The 19247-nt window shown below is 50.7% G+C and overlaps 3 protein-coding genes across 4 annotated transcripts in view; 1 reads left to right on the forward strand and 2 right to left on the reverse strand.

Moving 5' to 3' along the window:
- Positions 1-4: 4 nt before the first annotated feature.
- elmo3 (engulfment and cell motility 3) lies at positions 5-10007 on the reverse strand. Its single transcript, XM_057052321.1, has 21 exons — positions 9750-10007; positions 7717-7815; positions 7078-7118; positions 6932-7004; positions 6493-6543; positions 6252-6421; positions 6059-6158; positions 5810-5961; positions 5636-5714; positions 5042-5092; positions 4822-4944; positions 4235-4357; positions 4047-4151; positions 3852-3960; positions 3618-3754; positions 2003-2166; positions 1682-1794; positions 1495-1599; positions 1344-1423; positions 1184-1264; positions 5-1100 (listed from the first exon to the last, which is right to left on the reverse strand). Exons 2-21 carry the CDS (start codon positions 7792-7794, stop codon positions 888-890), a joined length of 2148 nt encoding a protein of 715 aa, XP_056908301.1. The 5' UTR covers positions 7795-7815; positions 9750-10007; the 3' UTR covers positions 5-887.
- Positions 10008-10681: 674 nt separating this feature from the next.
- Positions 10682-15897, reverse strand: e2f4 (E2F transcription factor 4). Of its 2 annotated transcripts, none has more exons than XM_057052398.1 (11): positions 15472-15897; positions 14377-14486; positions 14051-14212; positions 13910-13953; positions 13755-13828; positions 13487-13675; positions 13310-13385; positions 12638-12784; positions 12440-12487; positions 12320-12361; positions 10682-12221 (listed from the first exon to the last, which is right to left on the reverse strand). In XM_057052398.1, exons 1-11 carry the CDS (start codon positions 15634-15636, stop codon positions 12106-12108), a joined length of 1173 nt encoding a protein of 390 aa, XP_056908378.1. In that variant the 5' UTR covers positions 15637-15897; the 3' UTR covers positions 10682-12105. The 2 variants fall into 2 exon arrangements, with proteins under 2 accessions (XP_056908378.1, XP_056908379.1); XM_057052399.1 differs by having other exon boundaries at positions 13764-13828; positions 15472-15896.
- An 850-nt stretch (positions 15898-16747) lies between these two features.
- c13h12orf4 (chromosome 13 C12orf4 homolog) overlaps positions 16748-19247 on the forward strand; it is a 9241-nt gene continuing 6741 nt past the window's right edge. Inside the window, exons 1-4 of the mRNA XM_057052354.1 lie at positions 16748-16844; positions 17154-17338; positions 17669-17814; positions 19190-19247. The exon at positions 19190-19247 is cut by the window's right edge and continues 124 nt beyond it. Of these exons, the coding sequence (XP_056908334.1) occupies positions 17158-17338; positions 17669-17814; positions 19190-19247 (385 nt within the window). The 5' untranslated portion in view covers positions 16748-16844; positions 17154-17157. The remainder of the gene's footprint in view (positions 16845-17153; positions 17339-17668; positions 17815-19189) is intronic.

The raw sequence follows: 19247 nt of genomic DNA on the forward strand, positions 1-19247 counted from the left end.
AAACTTTGGCTACTGTGTTTATTGCTGTATCGTTTGTGAGGTCATCAAAACCCCCACAGGATTTTCCGGTACCCTAAAGAGTCGTGGAGCGCCACGTCGTCAGACGAAACCCGACGGCTTCTGTCAGTTCTTGTCCAACTACGTCACATTATTGCCAAACACATCAAAAGGATCAATTCTTAAAATTCAATCATGATTTCTCGGCGCTGCATTGCAACACATTTGTTCTAACTCCAAAATGAGGTCAAATACGTCACTTTGTAATGCCAGATAAGGAAAACCCGCCCGGTACTCGACCCGATCACTGTAATAAAAGAAAAAAGACATCTGAAAAACATGCAGAAAGAAGACCAACGTCGTCTTGTGGCGCCCCCGTTCCCCAGCCAGAAGGAACCAGGCGTTCCTCGTTTCTCCCTCTGCAGAAACCTAAACCCAACGGGTCGAGACCCCGATGAGGACGTTGGGTCAGACTAGGTTCTTCTTTGGTTACGGCCCATGAAGCCGATAAAAGGATCCAGGAACTGGGCTAAAAACACCACGATGAAGTCCACGAGCAGCGTACCTACAGCCACAGAAGCTAAAACCATCTCTATTTACCCTAATGATGAAAACCAAGGTTACAGCCTCCAAATGTACCAGGCTGCTCGTGCACAGAGACGTTCCGTGGACCCTAAACCGCATCGGATGGTCAGAAATATACGGTAAAAGCAGTAAAACCAAAGTACCGCGGCTGCAGCAGCTCTGGTGGCCCAGAAGAACCTGCCAGGGTTTGGAGTACATGCTAAAGGAATAAGTGCGTAAAAGCACAGCGCACACACACACACACACACACACACACACACACGTATTTACACGTCCACGCACGCTAGTCTCAGTCTGGCAGGTCTCTACTGCTCCGTCTGGCTGAAGTCGTAGCAGAAGTTGAAGTTGCTGGGCGGTTTGGGGACGAGCGGCGCGCTGTCCGGGATGGGCACGTTCTCCAGGTCCAGGAGGCGGAGCTTGATTTCCATAGAGAGGAGGATCTCCAGCTCGCTGTGCATGGACTCGCTGCTCATCTCCCGTCCCAGGAGGACGTTCAGGCCGTCCGTCCACAGGCAGAACTGGCGGAGACAAAGCCGGGTTACGTCCCTACGTCCCCGCCCGTGGCCGGGTTTGTGGTTTTTGAGGGTTTTTGCAGACTCACGTCAGTTCTGGAGGGAGCGATGAAATTCAGGCTGTACTCCTCCACATCGTAGGTGATGCTGAAGGCCAGGTCCAGCACCTCCTGCGGACAAACACAGCCAGACGTCAAACCCAGCGCAGGTGGACACACGCGGTGCCCGAGGAGACGCCGCCCCGCCCACCTTGTTCTGTTTGCCTTTGTAATCTTTCATGTGGGGGCAGTCTTTTCCCGTCAGCAAGCCTTTGATGTCTGCCACGGGAACTGAGGACGAGACGGTCGGACATGAGAAAAGGTTCGGCTCGGGTCAGCGCTCGGCCCGGCTTTCAACTCACTCTTCTCCTGGAGCGTCTCGATGGGCGGGTTGTCCATGTCGTCCTCCAAGTCGCCGTAGTGAAGCATCTTGTGATTGGGCGATAGGCGGCAGTACCACAGTTTATCTGGAAAACAACCACGGAGGCGTTCAGGCGGGTCGGGGCCGCGTCCCCGAGGTCGCTCCCCCCGTGCGCGGCGCCCGCTCACCCTGTCTCCGCCGGCTGCTGATCTTCCTGAACGTGGTTCCGTGACACAACCTGTGGAGCCTCTGCTGGCGGATCAGCTCCAGCAGCTCCGGCTTCAGACGCTCCTTCAGCTCCCTGCGAGCGTGACAAAAAGAGCTGAGTGGGCGGGCCGCCGCCACGGGCGCCGCGTTTAGGGGCAGACAATAACTGTGCGAGGGGGGGGGGGCAGCAGAACTGCTGATCAGCTCTGCAATGCTTTTATTTCCCCACAACAATGCTGAAGAATTCCCCGTGCGTTCACATTATGGCCAATACGTCGGCATGGAGACGACGGCGTACTCACAGTACGGGCGGAGCCAGAGTCTCTTCCTGGTGCAGCCGCTCCGTCTGCCGCAGCTTGAGGATCTCGCTGTAGTTGAGCGTGTTGACCTTGTTCTTGAACAGCTCCAGGGACGTGGGCTTGCTGGACAACGTCCTGGTGATCTGCTCCCTCACCACCTGCATCACCTGCGGAGCCCAGATTTAAGGGGAGGGTTTGAGACGGATGAGCTGGACCTGCTGGTGAGCAAGGCAGGGGATGACTGAACTCTGAGTTGGGAATTGATCCTCCAGACCGAGCAACAACGGCGTTGTTGACAAGCGTTGACCTTAAACAGTGCAACAAGAGCTTAAATCTGAAATCCATAGTTCCCTACGCATGGCTGGAACAGACCAATCTATCAAACCAAATCCACATCTGCGCCCGCTGACCTACAAACGCTCTTCTCACAGCGTCATTGATCGTCAGCAATCATGTCAATCAGCGCGGTTCTGTCCAGATGGCCGGGGCCCAGCCCCACTCTGGTCCGTTAGAAACGCCTAAACTCAGGAGACCGAAGCACCAAAGCAACCACCGGATGGAATCGAGACTTTTAGGGTAAAACTGTGCAACCGGTGACTCTGGATCAGGGACCCAACCAGCTGCGTGATCTCACCGCTACGCCTGGTTTACTCCTAAACGAACAGAGCAGATATTCACCCCCAAAGGCAACAAGAAAGATGCTCCTTACCTCCATTTCTCCCCCGCTCTCCCAATTAAACCAGTCAGAGACACAAGGATGATGGGCAGAGACCCTGATCACAGATCGCCTACAGTGGAGGTGAAGGCCTGTGTGTGTTTTGTAAACAGACACCCTGATACACACACACACACACACACCCACCCCCACACGTCCCCCCTCCCACCCCTCCTGTCATTGAGCCGCTCCGGCCAATCGGATGGTTGCCTGGCAGCCGTCCACGGGGCCTGAAGCGAGGCAGCACGTGCGCTTGTGTTTAATGTGTGGGAGGCGGGCGAGCGGCGTCCCCGCGGCTGGACGGACAAACGCGCCCGTGCGACTGGACGGAGGAAAGCGCCACTTATTTCTTCTCTCTATGGTCTCCAGAGGTTTCGGCTCCTCTGAGCTCGGGTGATTGACTCTTTGTCTCCATCATTTCCTTCTCGCGCTGCCTTTTTTGCTGCCTACCAGGCTTCTCTTTGTCGCCCTAATGCCCCTTTGTCCTTGCCCTAAAGCACCCTGGGTAGGGGGCGGCGAATCAAACAAAGGCACGCTCTGCCGGTCTGGCGAGCGGGACTCTGGTCCCGGTCCCGGGAGGTGGAAGGGTCAGAGAGATTTACGGGCGTGGGGCCAACACTTTGAACCAAAGCCCTTAAGCTCAGCTGGACTCTCCGTGTCTCCTCCAGACCAGAAGCCTCCTCCCGAAGCACCGGTTGACCTGTGAGGGTGGTGCACGTAACACACCCCTGGGGTCCACGGGACCAGATACAATTAGCATCACAACGCACAGAGAAAGAGTCAAAGCTTCGCCTGGTTCACCGACCTGTGTGACGGAGCAGAGAACACTCCAGGGGGCCCTGGGTTCTCCGTGAGGACACCCTCCCCCCACCATCCCGTTCCTAGATGCCACATTTCACTGACCTTGTCAAAGTCTTCCTGCGTGGCTCTCATTTCTTTCCAGGTCTTGTTGAGAAGCTGAATGCAGACGCAGAAGAGCTCCTCCAGCAGCCGATCCTGGTTGAAGAAGATGGGGTGGTAGTCCGATCCCGTCTCCGAGGCTGCGGACAGGGGCAACGACAGGGGCGGGGGGGGGGGGTCACATCAAGGCTTTCAGGCCGTTAAACGGGCAGCTGATCAGGACACGGCTCCACTCACGGGTCTCTCCGATACGAAGGATTTCACAGAGGATGAGTGTGAGCTGGATGCTGCTCCTGGCGAAGGGACACTCGTGTTTGTCTTCTCGGCTGCTGTTTTCCAACACAAACTGGGGAACAAAGAGAGTCCCGGTGAGATCCGGCTCTTATTGTCCTCCTGAAAGGGCTGAAAAGGCAGCAGAGACGCCCAGCTCACCCGACTGTAGGCGTCGGGGTAGCGCCTGGCAAAATAATACATGGTGTCCAGAGCCAGGAGACCCGGGGGGGTTCGTACCAAATCCTGGCCGGGGTTGCTGTTGTTCTGGAAGGAAACGGGCCGTTACTGTGACGACACTACACAGATATAAAGGTGCGAAAGAAGGGCGACGGCGGCAGGGCGCTCACAGAGAAGCCCAACTTCTTGAACTCTTTGGCGCAGAGGGAGCGGCGCCTTTCGTGGCTCAGGCTGCTCTCGCTCTCGCATTCGAACGCGAGCTGGCGTAGAACGTGAAGGACGTCGCGCTGCTCCTGCAGAGGGAGGAGGGAGAAAAGTGGGAACGCGTCGCACATTAGGATAAAAAGTCAGCGGCAACACACGGGGGATAATCGTGAAAATGTCGATATTTATGTCTAAAAAGGGAACTTGTTCTCTTATGTAGCACAGATGAGGGAGATTCAAATGAAGATTATCAGGAAAACAATTAAGGTGAGAAAAATCATAAGCTCAAACCCTGTAATAGGTAACTGCCTGGTGTGGTTGCTATGGCGATCTCCTCAAGGTAAGAGACAGCCAGTTAACGCTGGTTACACTCGCATACATTGCTAGAGCAGTTGTCCATTTTACAGTACAACTATATGTTTTGTTTATGACCTAAACGGCATCACCACAATCATTAATTTAATGTGGGATAGAATAAAGCAGCACGGACCAGTTTGGTCTGGTTTAGAATTACATGTATGGAAAATTGAGTTGTGGAGGGGGGGGGGCTCACCTGGTTGTAACAGTCCAAGGGCACCATCATGCGTTTTTCCAGGTGGTTCAACGTAATGGACTGCAGGACGTACAGGTAGTGGGCCATCTCGTCCTGGACGGAGCCGGAACTGTGGATGATGTTCTGAAGAACAGCACAGTTACAATTATAAATAGTCCAAACCACTGCGATTTATATGATGTGCAATACAAGGAAAATTGATTTGAATATGCAACGTTACTTTGTAAATGTACTGGCGGAGATTCTTCTTATTCATGAATGCAAATATTTCCTGGAAAGACAGAGAAGAGACGGTTGACGCAGTTGCGCGTTTCCGCCACCAGGTGGCGACATCGCGTCGGCAACAGCGCGATGGGGGCTCAGCTCGCCGGACTTTGACCTCTATGATAAAACCCTCGCTTGCTGGTACATGCGTCTGTAACTCAGCCTCTCCTTGTTCAAGAATAATTTGCTGATAAGAATGCTGAACAAAGAGCGATTGAGAGGAAATGGACGGGGCTGAATGACGGAGCTGTGACTGTTGGTACAATGAGAGGAGCAGGAGCAGAACCGTGGAAGAGAAAGACACATCTGTCTGCAGGGAAGCCAAGATTGACGGAGAAATGGTAGAGACGCGGCCCTGCGGGGGGCTCGTGTGCACCGCTGCCCCGCTGGTGCTAAGTCACTCCGCACCGACGCTACAGAAATGAGCGTAATTCACAAAGGGCACAAAAGGTTCAAGTCTGCACACCGAAACACCACGAACGCTCAAAATAAAAGGAGAAGGAAGAGGAAGTTGATTAAACAGAAAGTGAGAAACACGCAGCGGCGGCACCTGTCTGTCTGAGTCCCCGGCCGTCTGCAGCAGCGCCATCAGCAGCGCCATAGCTTTGGTCTGAATCTGCTGGTTCGTCCTGGGGACGGAGGAGAAGGGCAACAGTCGGGGCTTTTAAAACAACCGCTCGGACTGTTGGCGGCCAACAAAACCGCTCCTGACACGGGCGCTTACACTTGGAGGTGGGCGATGAGCCGTTCCATCGTTACTTCCTGTTTGACCTGCAGGAACAGACCATGGCTACTCAGCACCATGCTCTCCAGGATGTCCAGGGACACCTGCTGTATGGAGGCATCGGCAGGTTTGGCATTAACGAAGCCGGCAATCTGGGAGAGCAACGAGGAAACAACAGGAAGTGGGAGAGAGAAGATGAGAACACGAGCTTTCATGAGGAAAACGAAGCAGGAGGGAAAGATTCGACACCTTCTTGATGAAGACAGACGAGAGGTTCTCCCAGGAAACGATCCCGTGATCCATCAGTTCCATGAAGGCGGTCAGGGTGTGGGTCATGATCACGTTACTCCTGAAAGACACAAAGGTTTAAACACACTTAAGAGTCAAGCAGAATGGAGGAGGACGCCGTCACAGCTCATCCGCGGGGGGGGGGGGGACTCACTCGTTGGACTCCTCCACGATCTTGACCAGCACCAAGTGTCCGTCTCGGCTGATGAACTCCTGCGCAAAGGTCACGTCCGTGGAAACGCTGGCCAGCTCCTTCAGCGAGTCGCAGCGCACGCCCGAGTCCGAGCTCTGGATGCCCTTGTACAGGTCCTCAGCACAGCGGCCCTGCGGAGGAACGCACGAAATGAGGCTTCTGGGCTCCATCGAAGCTTCGACGGGGCCTGACGCAGACTCACCGGTGCCTTGGTCAGGCGCAAAATGTAGCCGTTCTTGATGTCCAGGCGGTTCTGCAACACGTGGACAGACGCACAAGGAGACACGTTTAAAATGGAGGACTGGTGCTAGCAAACCGCGGCGCCTGCGTTGCTCATGACGACACTCGGCGACCAATCCAGGGTGGCCTTCGCCCATACGTGCGCCCTCCCCCTGACCCCGGACGTGGCCGACCACGCCGTGCTCACGCCGGGTCGCGTCCCACCTGGTAGAAACGGCTTTCATCGAGGGAAGCGGAACCCCAGGTGAAAGTGTCGTCTACCTGTTGGACAGAAAACCTGGCCCGGACCCTGCCGTGGAGGACCGGACCTGCCCAACCCCGCGGGCTTCGTTTGCTACAATAAAACACGTGTGATCACGTGACATCGAGCGAGCTCATCTTTAAAGTACGAATAAACTCACCGATTCGGTGATGTACGTTTGAACCCCGTCGGCGTACTGCAGAGCGTAGTTCTCGGGCCCGGGGAGATTCCAGCTAGCAGGAAGCAGAGAAAAGAACATTAGTGAGGGTGGGCGAGACCCCGGAGCTGCGGCTAATATCTCCTTACCCATCACACACTTCCTTGATCACAGCAGAAAGAGGCTTTTTCTGTGAACGGAGGCACCAAAACAGTCAGAAACGGAAGCCATTCGACTATAAAAAGACACCTGTTGCGCGCATGCTTTCAGGTTTAGAACGCAGTCTGCTTTCCCTTTCGGGGGGGGGGGGGGGGGGGGGGTGTTCTCTCTGGCTGTTGTCTGCAACCTCACCCTCGGGGGCCAGATCCTTCTGAAATAAAGAGCCAGACGACCTCCCCGTCTGACTCTGGGCTATCCTGCTATTAGTGGTGAACCAGTCAAAATGGCTTCTGGTCCTGTGGTGGACCCAGTGTGGCGGCTCTGTTATTAGTGGTATCCAGGAAGGTCAACCAATCAGATGTGTTTATTAGGGTTGGCCGGGCCTGGGACAGAAAAATAAACGCACCCTGCAACAACACCCCCGAAAGCCGTTGGTGCCGCTCGAGAAAGGAAACAGCACAACGGATACTTACGCCATAGTGAAACCTTCAATTTGGGCTTCTGCCGCTCTACCCCCAGGCTGGCAAAGCCCACATCCACTCACACCCTCCCCGAATGAGCTGTATCGGTGTCACAGACACCCTGATGGGATCCAGCGTCGCGCGTGTGTGTGTGTGTGTGTGTGTTACCTGGTCCAGCTGTATGAGCTGAGGTAAGGCCCCAGGCATCTGGATGGCTATCTTCACTATGTCCTTCTGCTGTGGCATCTTGGCTTCACCACGATCCAGCTGTTAAACAGAAGAGAAACCCGCCGCGTTACAGCGTCTAATGAATCCGACCCGAGTAGGAATCCAAAGTTGGGGCCAGGAATTCCAAAGAGGACCTTCTAAACCGCGAGGAACCTATTGAGGATCACTGTTTTGGCTTTTCCGTCGGGCATTATCGCGGCCCAATAAAAGCCCCCGACAAACGAGGCCTGTGTGTCAGCGGCCGACTCTCACGCTCGTGCACGGATCACCCACGCTTCCTCTACGGCCCTCATTCCCCGAGGACACACAAGAAACGGTTGTTTTGAATCCGACCCTCCCCCCCCCCATTCCCAGTCCCACTCCTGCTCACTGGGAAACCAATGCAGCTGCATTCTTCTGCACATCTGGGACGGAGGAGAACGGCTCCGGTTGATTCACGTGTGCGCGAGGCCGGCTGAGTGTTGGAGCCAGGGGTAGAACTGTTCTGGTACCACGGACGGGCAGGATGGAGGTCCCGGCGAGGACGCGTCTCAGACAGGACCGCGGTTCTGAACCCTCCGAGTTAAAGTTCAATCACATGAACAGAACACACAATAACACAATTCACCTCTTTTTAACAGCACAACTAACACTTTAGAAAAGTGCGACTTGACAGTAGCATTAAAAGCCCCCAGTGTTGCCCCCCCAGGGGGCAGCTGGGGCAGCAGCAGGTGGAGCGGAGCGTCCCAGATGTCCCCCTCAGCAGCAGCATGAATATTTCATCAGCACGGCGTGATTGTGAGACGCTCGCTAAATAAATGTCTGCGGTTTTTATCAGGGCGGGTTTCCTCTTTGGGCTCAGGCGTCGGGGGGGGGTGGGGGTGGGGTGGGGGTGAGGACGAGGCTCCGCGACCTGCCCGTGCACGCTCCAGGCGCCGGGAAAAAGCTGGGAACGCTGGGAAAAAGTCTCTGGACGCGTTGACATTCTTGCCTTTACATTAGGACAAGACGCAGCTCGTTTACCAGCAGGAGCGCTGACTCATGCGGTGACACATCTCGCCGAAAGTCATCACAATACCGGAAAATAAGAGACGAAAAGGTCAAAATATTCAACACCGCCCTTGAAGACACGTTCACGCCCCTTCCTGGGCGACCTGGGGAGACCCGAGACGTCACGTGTGTTCAAAAATGTCCACGTCAAGACTGTCTCCAACAAACAGGAGCTTCCAACAGGCCCTCATAAGAGTAGTAACACCCCCAACACAGAGGTGTGTGTTTGCACACACACACCCACACACACACACAGGTGATTCTACGTGTTGGACAAGCAGGACACGTCTTCCCAGTTGTCCAGAGGGACGCATGTTTGAGGACGTGGGGAGCTTCAAATGAATGATTAGAATCTCCAGTGTGGTCAGCAGCTGTCAGGACCTCAGTGGCTCCACGAGCACTTTGCTTCATTAAGCTCCAAACCAGCAGCCCCTTTGTTAGGCTGCAGACTGTGTGTGTGTGTGTGTGTGTGTGTGTGAGTGTGTGTGAGTGTGTGTGTGTTCCAGACCCCCTGGACTCACAGACCCCCAGTGCACAGTGTGTGTGTGTGTGTGTGTAAGTGTAGGGGGAAGAGCTCTCAGCTGCCTGAAATTCCTAACCTGACATGGTACCACACACACACACACCACACACACACACACACCACACACACACACACACACACACACACACTCACACACACTCACACACACTCACACACACTCTGGGTGAAGTGGCTGATTCTTTCCGCGCGGATTAAATAAATCAAACAATCGCATTTCGTCCGTATTATTTCCAAAACTGTCATTTTAAGCTAAATGACGAAGGTGGAAACAAGGTGATACTTAAAACCGTAACTGGACTCACATACGGCTGGAAGCACCTGTGCAAGGGTGTGTGTTTTAGAGAGATTGTGAGGGTTTAAAGCAGCGTCCCCCCCCCCGACACACACGGTTCTGTCCTACCTGGTTGGAGAAGACAAGTCGAGGCTACTGTCCTGCAGGAACCAGCGCAATTGGAGCGACGAACATTGGAAATAGTCCCGTTTCTCCCGTAAAACGCCAACTCGGGCCGAAGTTTCGTTACTCAAAAAGCCGCATTTCGAGTTCACGAACTCTGGCCAGAAAACTCCCTGTGATTTTAGATCTCAGGAAAGATTAGTTAGCGTAAAAGTTCCGGGTTGGTAAGACTCGTTTACTCGGGTTTGATCAAAAGCAGCATAATTAGAGGACCGGCTTCCGGTTACGACTTTCAAAATAAAACATTTCCTGTTATAGTTCGAAGAATTGCCGACAAATAAATCACCGACAAATCAAATGATGATCTTTATTTGAAATCCATGCTTTGATTTAAGGTTTTATCTTGACGTTGTCATGACTGTACTTTCATGAAACCCCCGATTTATAACGCCTTCCGTGTGCTGCAGCTTTTATTTTGAAATTTGAACACAGGCCACTTTAGCCTAAACCAAACCTACTTTACTTTCCACATTTCCAAGAAGTAAAAAGATGAACTGCTTAAACTAGGAGCGGTTATAGCCGCCCCCTGCTGTATCTGCACATTTACAGCATTTTCTCACGGTATGAAATCTGTCACCGCCGACACATCGCAGACCAATAGTTTTCATCAACCCCGGAAAGCTCAGGTTAAATTTAGACTTTATACTAAATTTATGCTTACGCTGTTTCCCCATCGGTTTTCCACTGAAAGGGGAAGCTTGCATTAAACTCTACGGTTTAATAGATTACTCCTATTACCCAGAACAAGATCGATCCAAGCCCAACGTTAAGAGATTCCTGCTTCTTTAATGTTGGAAAAAGTGAATGTTTTGATCTACTGGTGTGGTTTCATTCATATAAAGATGACTGCCCGGTGTTAAAACAAGACCAATGTAGTCTTTAACCAGATACTACCAAAGTTTATTTTCTGCGGCGCAATGCATTAACACCTCAACAAATTGGTAGCTTGTTAAAAACAGTTCCACTCAATCTCTCTCTCTCACACACACACACACACACACACACACTCTCCCTGGCTACGGTATTGAAGGTTTAGGCAAACTCACAACCCTGCACGGACTAGTCCTCTAAAGATGAGTGAGTTTTCTGTCCAGTGATGTAAAGTGCAATGATGACACCAGGGTTTCCTTTAAGATAAAGCATTGAGGTTTGCGGATAAACGGCCAAACCGAGACGTTTACGTCCCAGTTGGTGGTAGTATATAACTATAGGTATAAAAATAAATGCTATTCTATACAAGCAACAGCGAGGGATATACAGCAAAGGCTGTATACACACACACACACGCACGCACGCACGCACGTCAACCAGGGGAAAAAAAGCACAGGACATTAAAGGCTGTGAAATATGAACAAAGCAGATATACATTAACGATGACAAAGCAAATGAATTTATGGAGATAGGTAGCATTTCTGGGCAGAAACATGAAAAAAAAAGAAAAAAAGATCAGTGCCAAATATACAAAAGAATTGTTTCTCATGGTGTCGTGGCTATAATGAGCGCTTTAGTAAAAACACATCACATACACACATGCCTTTGTACATACAAAGAGCAGAGTACAACGGTGTCTATAATACACAGGAGAACTGAAACAGATGAACCACACACGGGAATTTAAGTGGGATAAAATTCTATACGTCTGTTGGACACGGAGCCGACAGAAATTTCCAAGATCCAAAAGGTCAGAGGTCAACATAGGTTGATGGAGAAGGGGTCAAAAGCTGATTCTAGAAGAAGTAGGCAGCGTTCAGGTACCGTTGCCACATTCCAAAGGCTGTTAGTGGACGCCTCCCACACTGACCAGTTTGATCCGGACCAACGCCACCTCGGGGGTGCAGCGCCCGTTTCCCCCGCTGCCTTTCGTCTATCGGCGACACCTACGGCTCCACACCAACGCGGGTTCGTTCGCGGGTGATCGTTTTGTGTGCCGGTAATACAAAATATATATTCTCTATGTACATGAGGACGATACATAATTACACAGATGGACTGTGGTGGCGCAGGAGCAGCTGCTGGGTGATGGAAGCTCTGTTCCTCTGCCACCACTCTTTACCTGATAGGAAACGGTTGTCGTAATGTGTCCCCCCCTGCTGGAGATGTCGAGTACACACACACACACACACACAGAATATCCACACACACACACACACACAGGAAAGCCGATACATAAACAACTATAATACATATGAATCCAAAAATATACTTCTTCTGTTTTCCCCCCAGGTTTCCTTGAAAATAGCTAATTTGAATGTTTGGTTCTGGCCGGCCTTCCTCCGGGAGGCCAAACACCAACGACCGGGGGTCAGAGGTTGAGGATGGGGACGTCGAAAAGGTCGCACAGGCCTTCCGTCTCGTCCAGGTTGTATATGTAGTCGTGGTCGCTGGGCGGAGGCGACAGACGAAGGAGAGGCGAGAAGACTGGGAATGAACCGACAGGAAGTGATGAGACGCTGGGATGGGGAGCGGATCCCATCTCTGGGCGCTTTTAGGCGTTTTCTCCGACGAGCAAAACTCACCTTCTGATGACATCAAGTCCTCCAACAGGTCTCCGCTGATCTCTGTTGGAAAGCGAAGGAGAGGAGAGGTGATTCTTTAATGTGCAGCAGGACGCCGCTCACGGGCAGGAGGAGGTTTACCTTTCGTGGGATCAAACATGTCGGAAAGTTCTTTTGGAAAGTCCAACACTGGAGGAGAAAGCACAGCGATACTTCAATCACAGAGCCACAACAGTGAGCTGCAGGATTCCTCAGGCTTGAATCCTCCCGTAGTTTAATAATAAAGCCGTTGACAGATTAATTACACGCGCGTAACGAGCTGCAACGTGCAGCACTCACACTCGGAGGGATCCGACTTGACCGGTTCAAACACGGCAGAAGCCGAAGAGGACGCGGATCCGTCCAACGAGGCCGAGGACAGGAGCTGCTGAGTGGCGGCTACCGGCGTCTCCGTGGCTGGAGCGAGAGGCGAGCTGCTGGTGGCGTCTGAAACCGGAGAGACGAGCGATAAATGTCGCCACGCCACGGCAGGGACGGTTCCGTTTGGAGTCCAGGCCGGTCAGAATCAGAATCGCCCGACCTTGGACACCAAAACCAGCGGCTACAGGGGTAGCACTGACCCTCCCAACGCTAACGTGGGCAGAAATTCCCCCAGTGAACCTCGTCACTTTAAAACAATCCACTTTAACCAGCGTTTAATGTAAACATGTGCAGCTAGGAGGCTCAGAGCCACACGGTACATATAAAACCACTCTTTTTAAGTCCCTTTAATATAAATAACCACGCTTAAGCCCCTTTAATTGCCCGTTTTCTGCTTAATTCCAAAGCAATAACCTTAACTTCCTAGATCCCACAGTGGAGAAACGGGCTCGTTTGTACAGTGGTACCATCAGAACTCCAGGAGGAGATCAGGATGGATGGAACCATCATGGACTCTAACGAAGAAAGAGGAATAAACACACTCTACTATAATGTTAAGAACTAAAGCGCCGTGAGTCCGCTGATTCCTACCTGTAGACGGGACCGGCGGGATGGCCGCGGCCACGGGGGCGGGTTTTACAGAAGCTGCTGCGGCTGATTTCAATACCTGAAAGGTGAAGGGGGGTGGGTGGGGGGGGTACGGGACAACGTGGGTCAACGCGAGGCGGAAGAGTCGGTTGGAAAATAAAAGTAGAAAACGTGACAGACCTGGGACACGGAGGGCTGGGAGGCCGGCGTCAGCGCTGGCGTTGGGAGGCTTTGGAGGATTTCATCTGGGGGGGGGACTGGCAGCACAACTGGGGAGGCACTGGATGGGTCTTTGTTGACCAGTAGAACCTCAATGGGACCGGTCGAGCTTTTCAGGTGGATCTGGTACTTCCTCTGCCCGTTGGGAATCTAAAGGACACGAGAGCCCGCTGTGATACGTGACACAAGGGCGGCTGGATGAGGGGGCAGGACCACACGGGCAGCTCACATAACCTACAGATTCCGGTATGGGAACTTCTAGTTGTGTACCAATAGGAGCCCGGATTGCCAGCAGGGTGTCTCCTGGGGATAAAGGAGGGAGGGTGGTGAGCACCTTGGACTGTCAGGACACAGACAGACTAAACCACAATTAGAAAAACCCACCTTTGAAAGCGCCACAAAGGTCTTCGTGCTTCACGTATGCCAAAGTTAGACTGTGTTAAGGCTCAATTTCAGTCGTGTGTGTGTGGTGTGTAGCTCAAAAAAACAGGATAAACGCTTCTGGACCACGAGCTGCAAGGATATGGACTGTTGTTGGAGTCATCTGTGACATTTTTGATGCTTTGCTGGACCCAGACTCTCTGCTGGTCCAGCTCGTGTTCCCTGAGAGCGAGGTCATCCAGCTCAGCCTTGAGATCTATCAGCTTATCTGCTATTTCTCTGGTGTTACAGCCTGGGCCTACACCCCTGAAACAGAAGAGCAAAGCATGGCGTTGTACATTGAGCCTCTGATACTCGATGCTTTCCAGCCGATACATTAACAGAACGCAGCTGAAACGGTCTCTAATCTCAGCTAAAACGTCCGTTATACGACAGCGTCGAGTCCTTCCATCACCCGACTGGGGACTTACTTCCACTGGATGCTGTTCTTAGACTTCTTCTCAATCAATCCAATTCCCTCCAACACATTGGTGATGTCGTAGATGCGTCGTTTCTGTCGGACTGCCAGCGTGTCGGCTGCCTGGACCACAAGAGGAAGAAAAACAACGTTTATTAAGAGTCGCTGCCGCTTCAAAAACAGGGACTGGAGAGCTGAGTGCAAGCGTCATGCAACCACAATTCCCCCCAGTCCCTTCTCAGCCCAACTGCTTGCTGATAACCACACGGTGGCTGCCGATACCCACATATTATATCATTTTTCATCAAGACTACACGAAGCAGCCGGATGACTGGAGTTTTAACAGTTAATAGAACTCATTTATAGACTCGTAACATCTAAGGAGGGTGAAATTCTAACTCTCAGTTTTACTCAATAGCAGGAAAGCCAATTATTTTATTCTTTAATATGTTTTTTTTTGAAGAAACCAATTTAAAATATACATATTAAAGGGCTTGGTTATAATCTAGAATATATAAATTTGTGCAAAACAAATTCCAGAATTACTTTTGGGGGTTTTTTTTTTAGAGCAAATTGCTGTTGGTGGGAACTAAAAGTAGTTTCTGGTGTCAGAAAAGTTGCATTTGGAGCCTGAATCAAGCAGCTCGCTCCCCGCACGCTAGTGCGCGTTTACGCCCCTGCAGCTCAACACAAGCCGGGCGTTGATGCCGCGGAACGGCGGACGAGCTTCCAAGGAACAGAAATGTCCATGTGCGCAGATCCAGCGGCATCGGAACGACAAAAGATGACCCACTTTTTAAACTTAGAATCTGCAGGGGGGCAGAGCCCGAACAGTTGGCCGGAGTTCTTCAAACGAAGGGCTGCTTTTAACCTCACTTTGCCAACTTTTCCCCACACGAACATGCTACGCCATAAAGGCAGATGTGTGAAAGTAGCCGGGGTGCCGCGTTTACACAGTCAAAACGTCGATCGGGCATTAAAATCCACATCTGTCACACGGGCGGGCTAAGCTAACAAGGAAGCTAGCGAAAGTGCACCTCACCCGGGCAGGCAGGCTCGGAATGACATGTGCTAGCTAACAACAAAAGGCTTCGAGCTGCATGCTCACCGCTTTCAGGTCCAACACTCCGTCCTTTGCCTCCTGTAATAAAGTCACAAACTTCGTGGTGAGCAGCCCCAGACTTTTCTCGTGTCTACTGGGTGTCTGCGGTTGCAGCGAGTCCCCCACAGCTCCCAGTTCGCCTCTATTACTGGCCGATTCCAGCTCCATCATCACTCGGGACCAGCTTCGTACTTCCCCCCCTGCCTTCCCGGCCGAACCCAGCCAGCGAGTCCAGGAAAGCGATCCCCCAGCGCCGCAGTAAACCAACCAGAATGCCGACGAGAGTGTGGCGGCTATCGGGGTTGTTTCGGGGCGTCAGTCCGACCCGGTTTCCTCCTAATATCAGTGGATCCCAGGGATCGGGGAGCGAGGCGATTCAATGAGCGAGCGTTCGCCAGCCAGAGAGCCGTTGGCCACGCGAGGTATGACGGGACAGTTCAATCGTCGCAGGGGTCGTCTGCAAATTCTTGCACCGATTCAAAAAAACACGGTACGAGTTTTATAATCTATAAAATGTGAAAACGTTATATCGATCCTCGCCGCGTTAAATCGGTATATTTGAAACGCCCAGTGGCTATGGGGTTTTATTTTGGCATTTATCAAGGGTTCCAAGACGATATTTGTTTCGCTGTCAGAAGAGTCACTTTTGGACACTCCCTTAAGTGCTCAAACTTGAAGCAGGCGCACGCGCGCGTTCACGCACACATAATTTCAACATCCGTGCTTTCCCCTCAACAATAATAATAAAAAAAAGGAGTTGACAAAACCTGTATCTTTTTGTCGTATACACATTTTAACAATACTTGGAGTCATAATGTTGCTTTTAAAAACAGAAATGTTGAACAAAGAGCATAATTTAAAGTGTTGTAACAGCTGTTTGCGCGAGTTCATGCAAAGTAGAGAAATTATAGTTCGAAAAAGAGGATCTCTTTTACTCGTGAGCTTTTCCCCACGGGAGATAAATAAATAAATCGATTAATAAAAGCCTAACCCAAAATGGGTAAAGAAATGTTTTTTTTAAAAAAGGAAAAACGATCGAAGGTTAAAAGTTAAACAGCTCGAGAGACAAACCACATTTGGCCACTAGGGGGAGGTATTGCACAAGCGAAAGGCAAGCGTACTTTAGATTAATCAATACATTCTCAAAACTAGAATTCTGCTATGTAGGCCAACACCTATATATTTATACATATACAAATATATGATTCTAGCTTTTGGACCGTGACAATAATTTCGCAAAATTAAATTTAACGCACAGCGACGTTGTAGCGAAAGTGCTGCTGGTGTTACGTTGCCACTGTCGGCTGAAGTCAGCTGACAGACCCAAACAGGAAGTGCTACCGTCCGCTGCAGGAGGCGACACATTCATCCAATCCTGGGTAATTCTTCTACCATTATCATATTATAGATTCTTTTAAGAAAGTAAATGCCAGCAGAGTAGTAGCAGCTGATTGCAGGTATTTTATTTGTAGCTTCGCCTCCGCGTTGGTAGCGTCAATGCTAGTTGACACGACGTTTGGTGTTTCAAAATAGAATTATTAGTTATTGTTGCAATAACACGTGTTTTGCTCCGTTTTGCTAGTACATCAGCCATAGATCGTGTGTACAATGCATGACGTTTTCTCTCAATTTGAGGCATACAAATGATGATGTAGCGGAAAACAAGTCTCATCTCCTCCTCTTGCTAGAACCATGAAGAAGAGCAAATGCAAAACAAGCAGTTCATCCGAGAAGGAGTTTGTGTTTGAATTCAAGGCAGGGAAACACAACTGTGTCCTCAAAGTGCCTCTACAGTTCCCTGCTCAAGAGAACATCAGTGATCTGCACGGACGCCTCATGCTGCTGCACAAAATACCCTGTTACATAGAAAACGGTGAGACGTCGGACGAGAAGGCTTTAACACCCCTCATACATGCATGTTTTGCATAATTTTAGCTTTTACTAGAGGTCAGGTTATATAACTTACTTTAATCTGTGGGGAGAAAACCTTATAACAATTGTGTTGCAGCTTTAGACTCGCTGAATTCCTGAGATAACAAGAAAGGATCTGTTTATTTGTTTATTTGAGATCTATTAAAATGTCTTCTCTCTTTACATTTGCACATCATAATGGGAGATCGTTGTAGCGTGCATTCCTTTAAAACCAGTTTATTGACTGGATCTGTCTCTCTGTCTCTGTGTGTTCATCCTCTCTTTGCGGCAGAACTGAAATCTGCTCTTTCCGACTTCATCGACCGGGAGACGACGCTGGATTATGACAGAGAAGCGGAGCAGGCCCTGCAGAGACTCACGATGGGAGATGTAGACGTCAACCAGCTCACCGATGCCTGGGCCAGGTCCTACGTGGAGGTAAAGCATATGAGTGTGTTTTGGTAAATGCTAATAAACCTCCATATTCTTTACTAGGTACAACAGCAAACTGAGATAAAAAAGGCAAGGGTGCATTCATTTCCCAGCAAGACATAATGTGTGTTCATCTATATCCCTGTTGTAATTTAACAGGGGAACATTATCCTGCCGTTTGGGTTTTTTTTCCATTAATATACTGAGATTTTGTCAGCTCCTGTCCGCGATGCTTAGGGGAAAATTCTCACTTAAGTTTGTTGTTATTTTTCTCCTTGCCTGGTTTATGTTGGGCGTCTCCACGCAACATCCGTGGGAGGGCAAAAAGGAAACGCCGCGTTATGAAGGAACAGAAAAGATCTGTATTTGGGCAAATTCGATTTGCCATCTGGTTCTGACAGTTGTCGGTGTTGATGCCGCCTAGCTGGCCACGTCTCGAGTTTTAATTGCATTCTGTACTTGCACATAATTTGTCTGGCTGGAAAATTGCGAGCCTCGAACAACATCGAGCCCTGACTCGCGTGTCGAGCTTGCAAGCATTTCAAAAATAATATAAATGATAATTACTAAAAAGTTACTGTAAACTTCCAGAAGTATGATTTGCTCCATAATAGACTCACAATTCTGTGTTAATTTATGCTTTTGGTGGCACAGTGGTGCAGGTGGAAGCAAGAAGCCTCCCAGTTTGAATCCCCGAGGGGGCTTTTCTGTGAGTTTCCCCGCTAAGGATAACGTGCATTTGTGGGACGGGTGACTGGTTGCCTGTTCAGGGCGTCCTCCAAGGCTCGCCCCAAGGCTCGCCGTGTCAGAGCCCTGTATAAATAGAGAAGCTTTAGATTCAGATCGATGCAGGTTCTACGCTTCTAACCACGCTCGGTCCACCTCAGCTGCCACTGCTTATTGAGCAACACGTTCAAAATGTCCTGACGGTGCGTTTTACCTTCCTCTTTTGTTGTCGCCTCCCCAGAATGTTGCTGATTTAATGCTGACATCACGTCTTATTTGTCATGCTCTTTCACAGTTTGCATCCACGCGTAATCCTTGAGGAGCGGACAGGAAAATGACGTGTCGCTCACATTTACTCCCTTTTTTTGTGTGTGTTTTCCCCTGTCTTCAGTTTTACGAGGAAGAATATTTAACCTGTTTTCCTGCTGAAAGTTTGTTTCTCACTATTGCAAAGTGACGCACTACTCCATTGATTTTGGCACCTTTCAGGCTCAACTGGAGCGGTTTGAGTTATAGATCCACTTCCTTCAGTTCCTCCGGGAGTCACGTCATTAATAAACAGCCCATTCAGTTAGCAGACATGCTAACACGCCTGCCCATATGTTCCCTCATCACTTCATTGTCAGCTGCCAATTCCAAACATGTGTTTTCTCAGACTACGCTGGAGCACGCCCGGCCCGAAGAGCCCAGCTGGGATGAGGACTTTGCCGACG

Source organism: Takifugu flavidus, chromosome 13, assembly GCF_003711565.1.
Source record: "Takifugu flavidus isolate HTHZ2018 chromosome 13, ASM371156v2, whole genome shotgun sequence".
Taxonomy (NCBI): Eukaryota; Metazoa; Chordata; class Actinopteri; order Tetraodontiformes; family Tetraodontidae; genus Takifugu; species Takifugu flavidus.

Coding starts and splice junctions, on each gene's coding strand:
- elmo3 (XM_057052321.1), bottom strand. CDS start 7,794: ATGCCACAGCAGAAGGACATAGTGAAGATAGCCATCCAGATGCCTGGG. Junction 5,715..5,809: donor CTCATCGCCCACCTCCAAGT/GTAAGCGCCCGT, acceptor CTCCGTCCCCAG/GACGAACCAGCAGATTCAGA. Junction 4,358..4,821: donor CCTTGGACTGTTACAACCAG/GTGAGCCCCCCC, acceptor CTCCCTCTGCAG/GAGCAGCGCGACGTCCTTCA.
- e2f4 (XM_057052398.1), bottom strand. CDS start 15,636: ATGATGGAGCTGGAATCGGCCAGTAATAGAGGCGAACTGGGAGCTGTG. Junction 14,213..14,376: donor AAGAACAGCATCCAGTGGAA/GTAAGTCCCCAG, acceptor CTTCTGTTTCAG/GGGTGTAGGCCCAGGCTGTA. Junction 12,785..13,309: donor CCCGCCGGTCCCGTCTACAG/GTAGGAATCAGC, acceptor CTCCGGTTTCAG/ACGCCACCAGCAGCTCGCCT.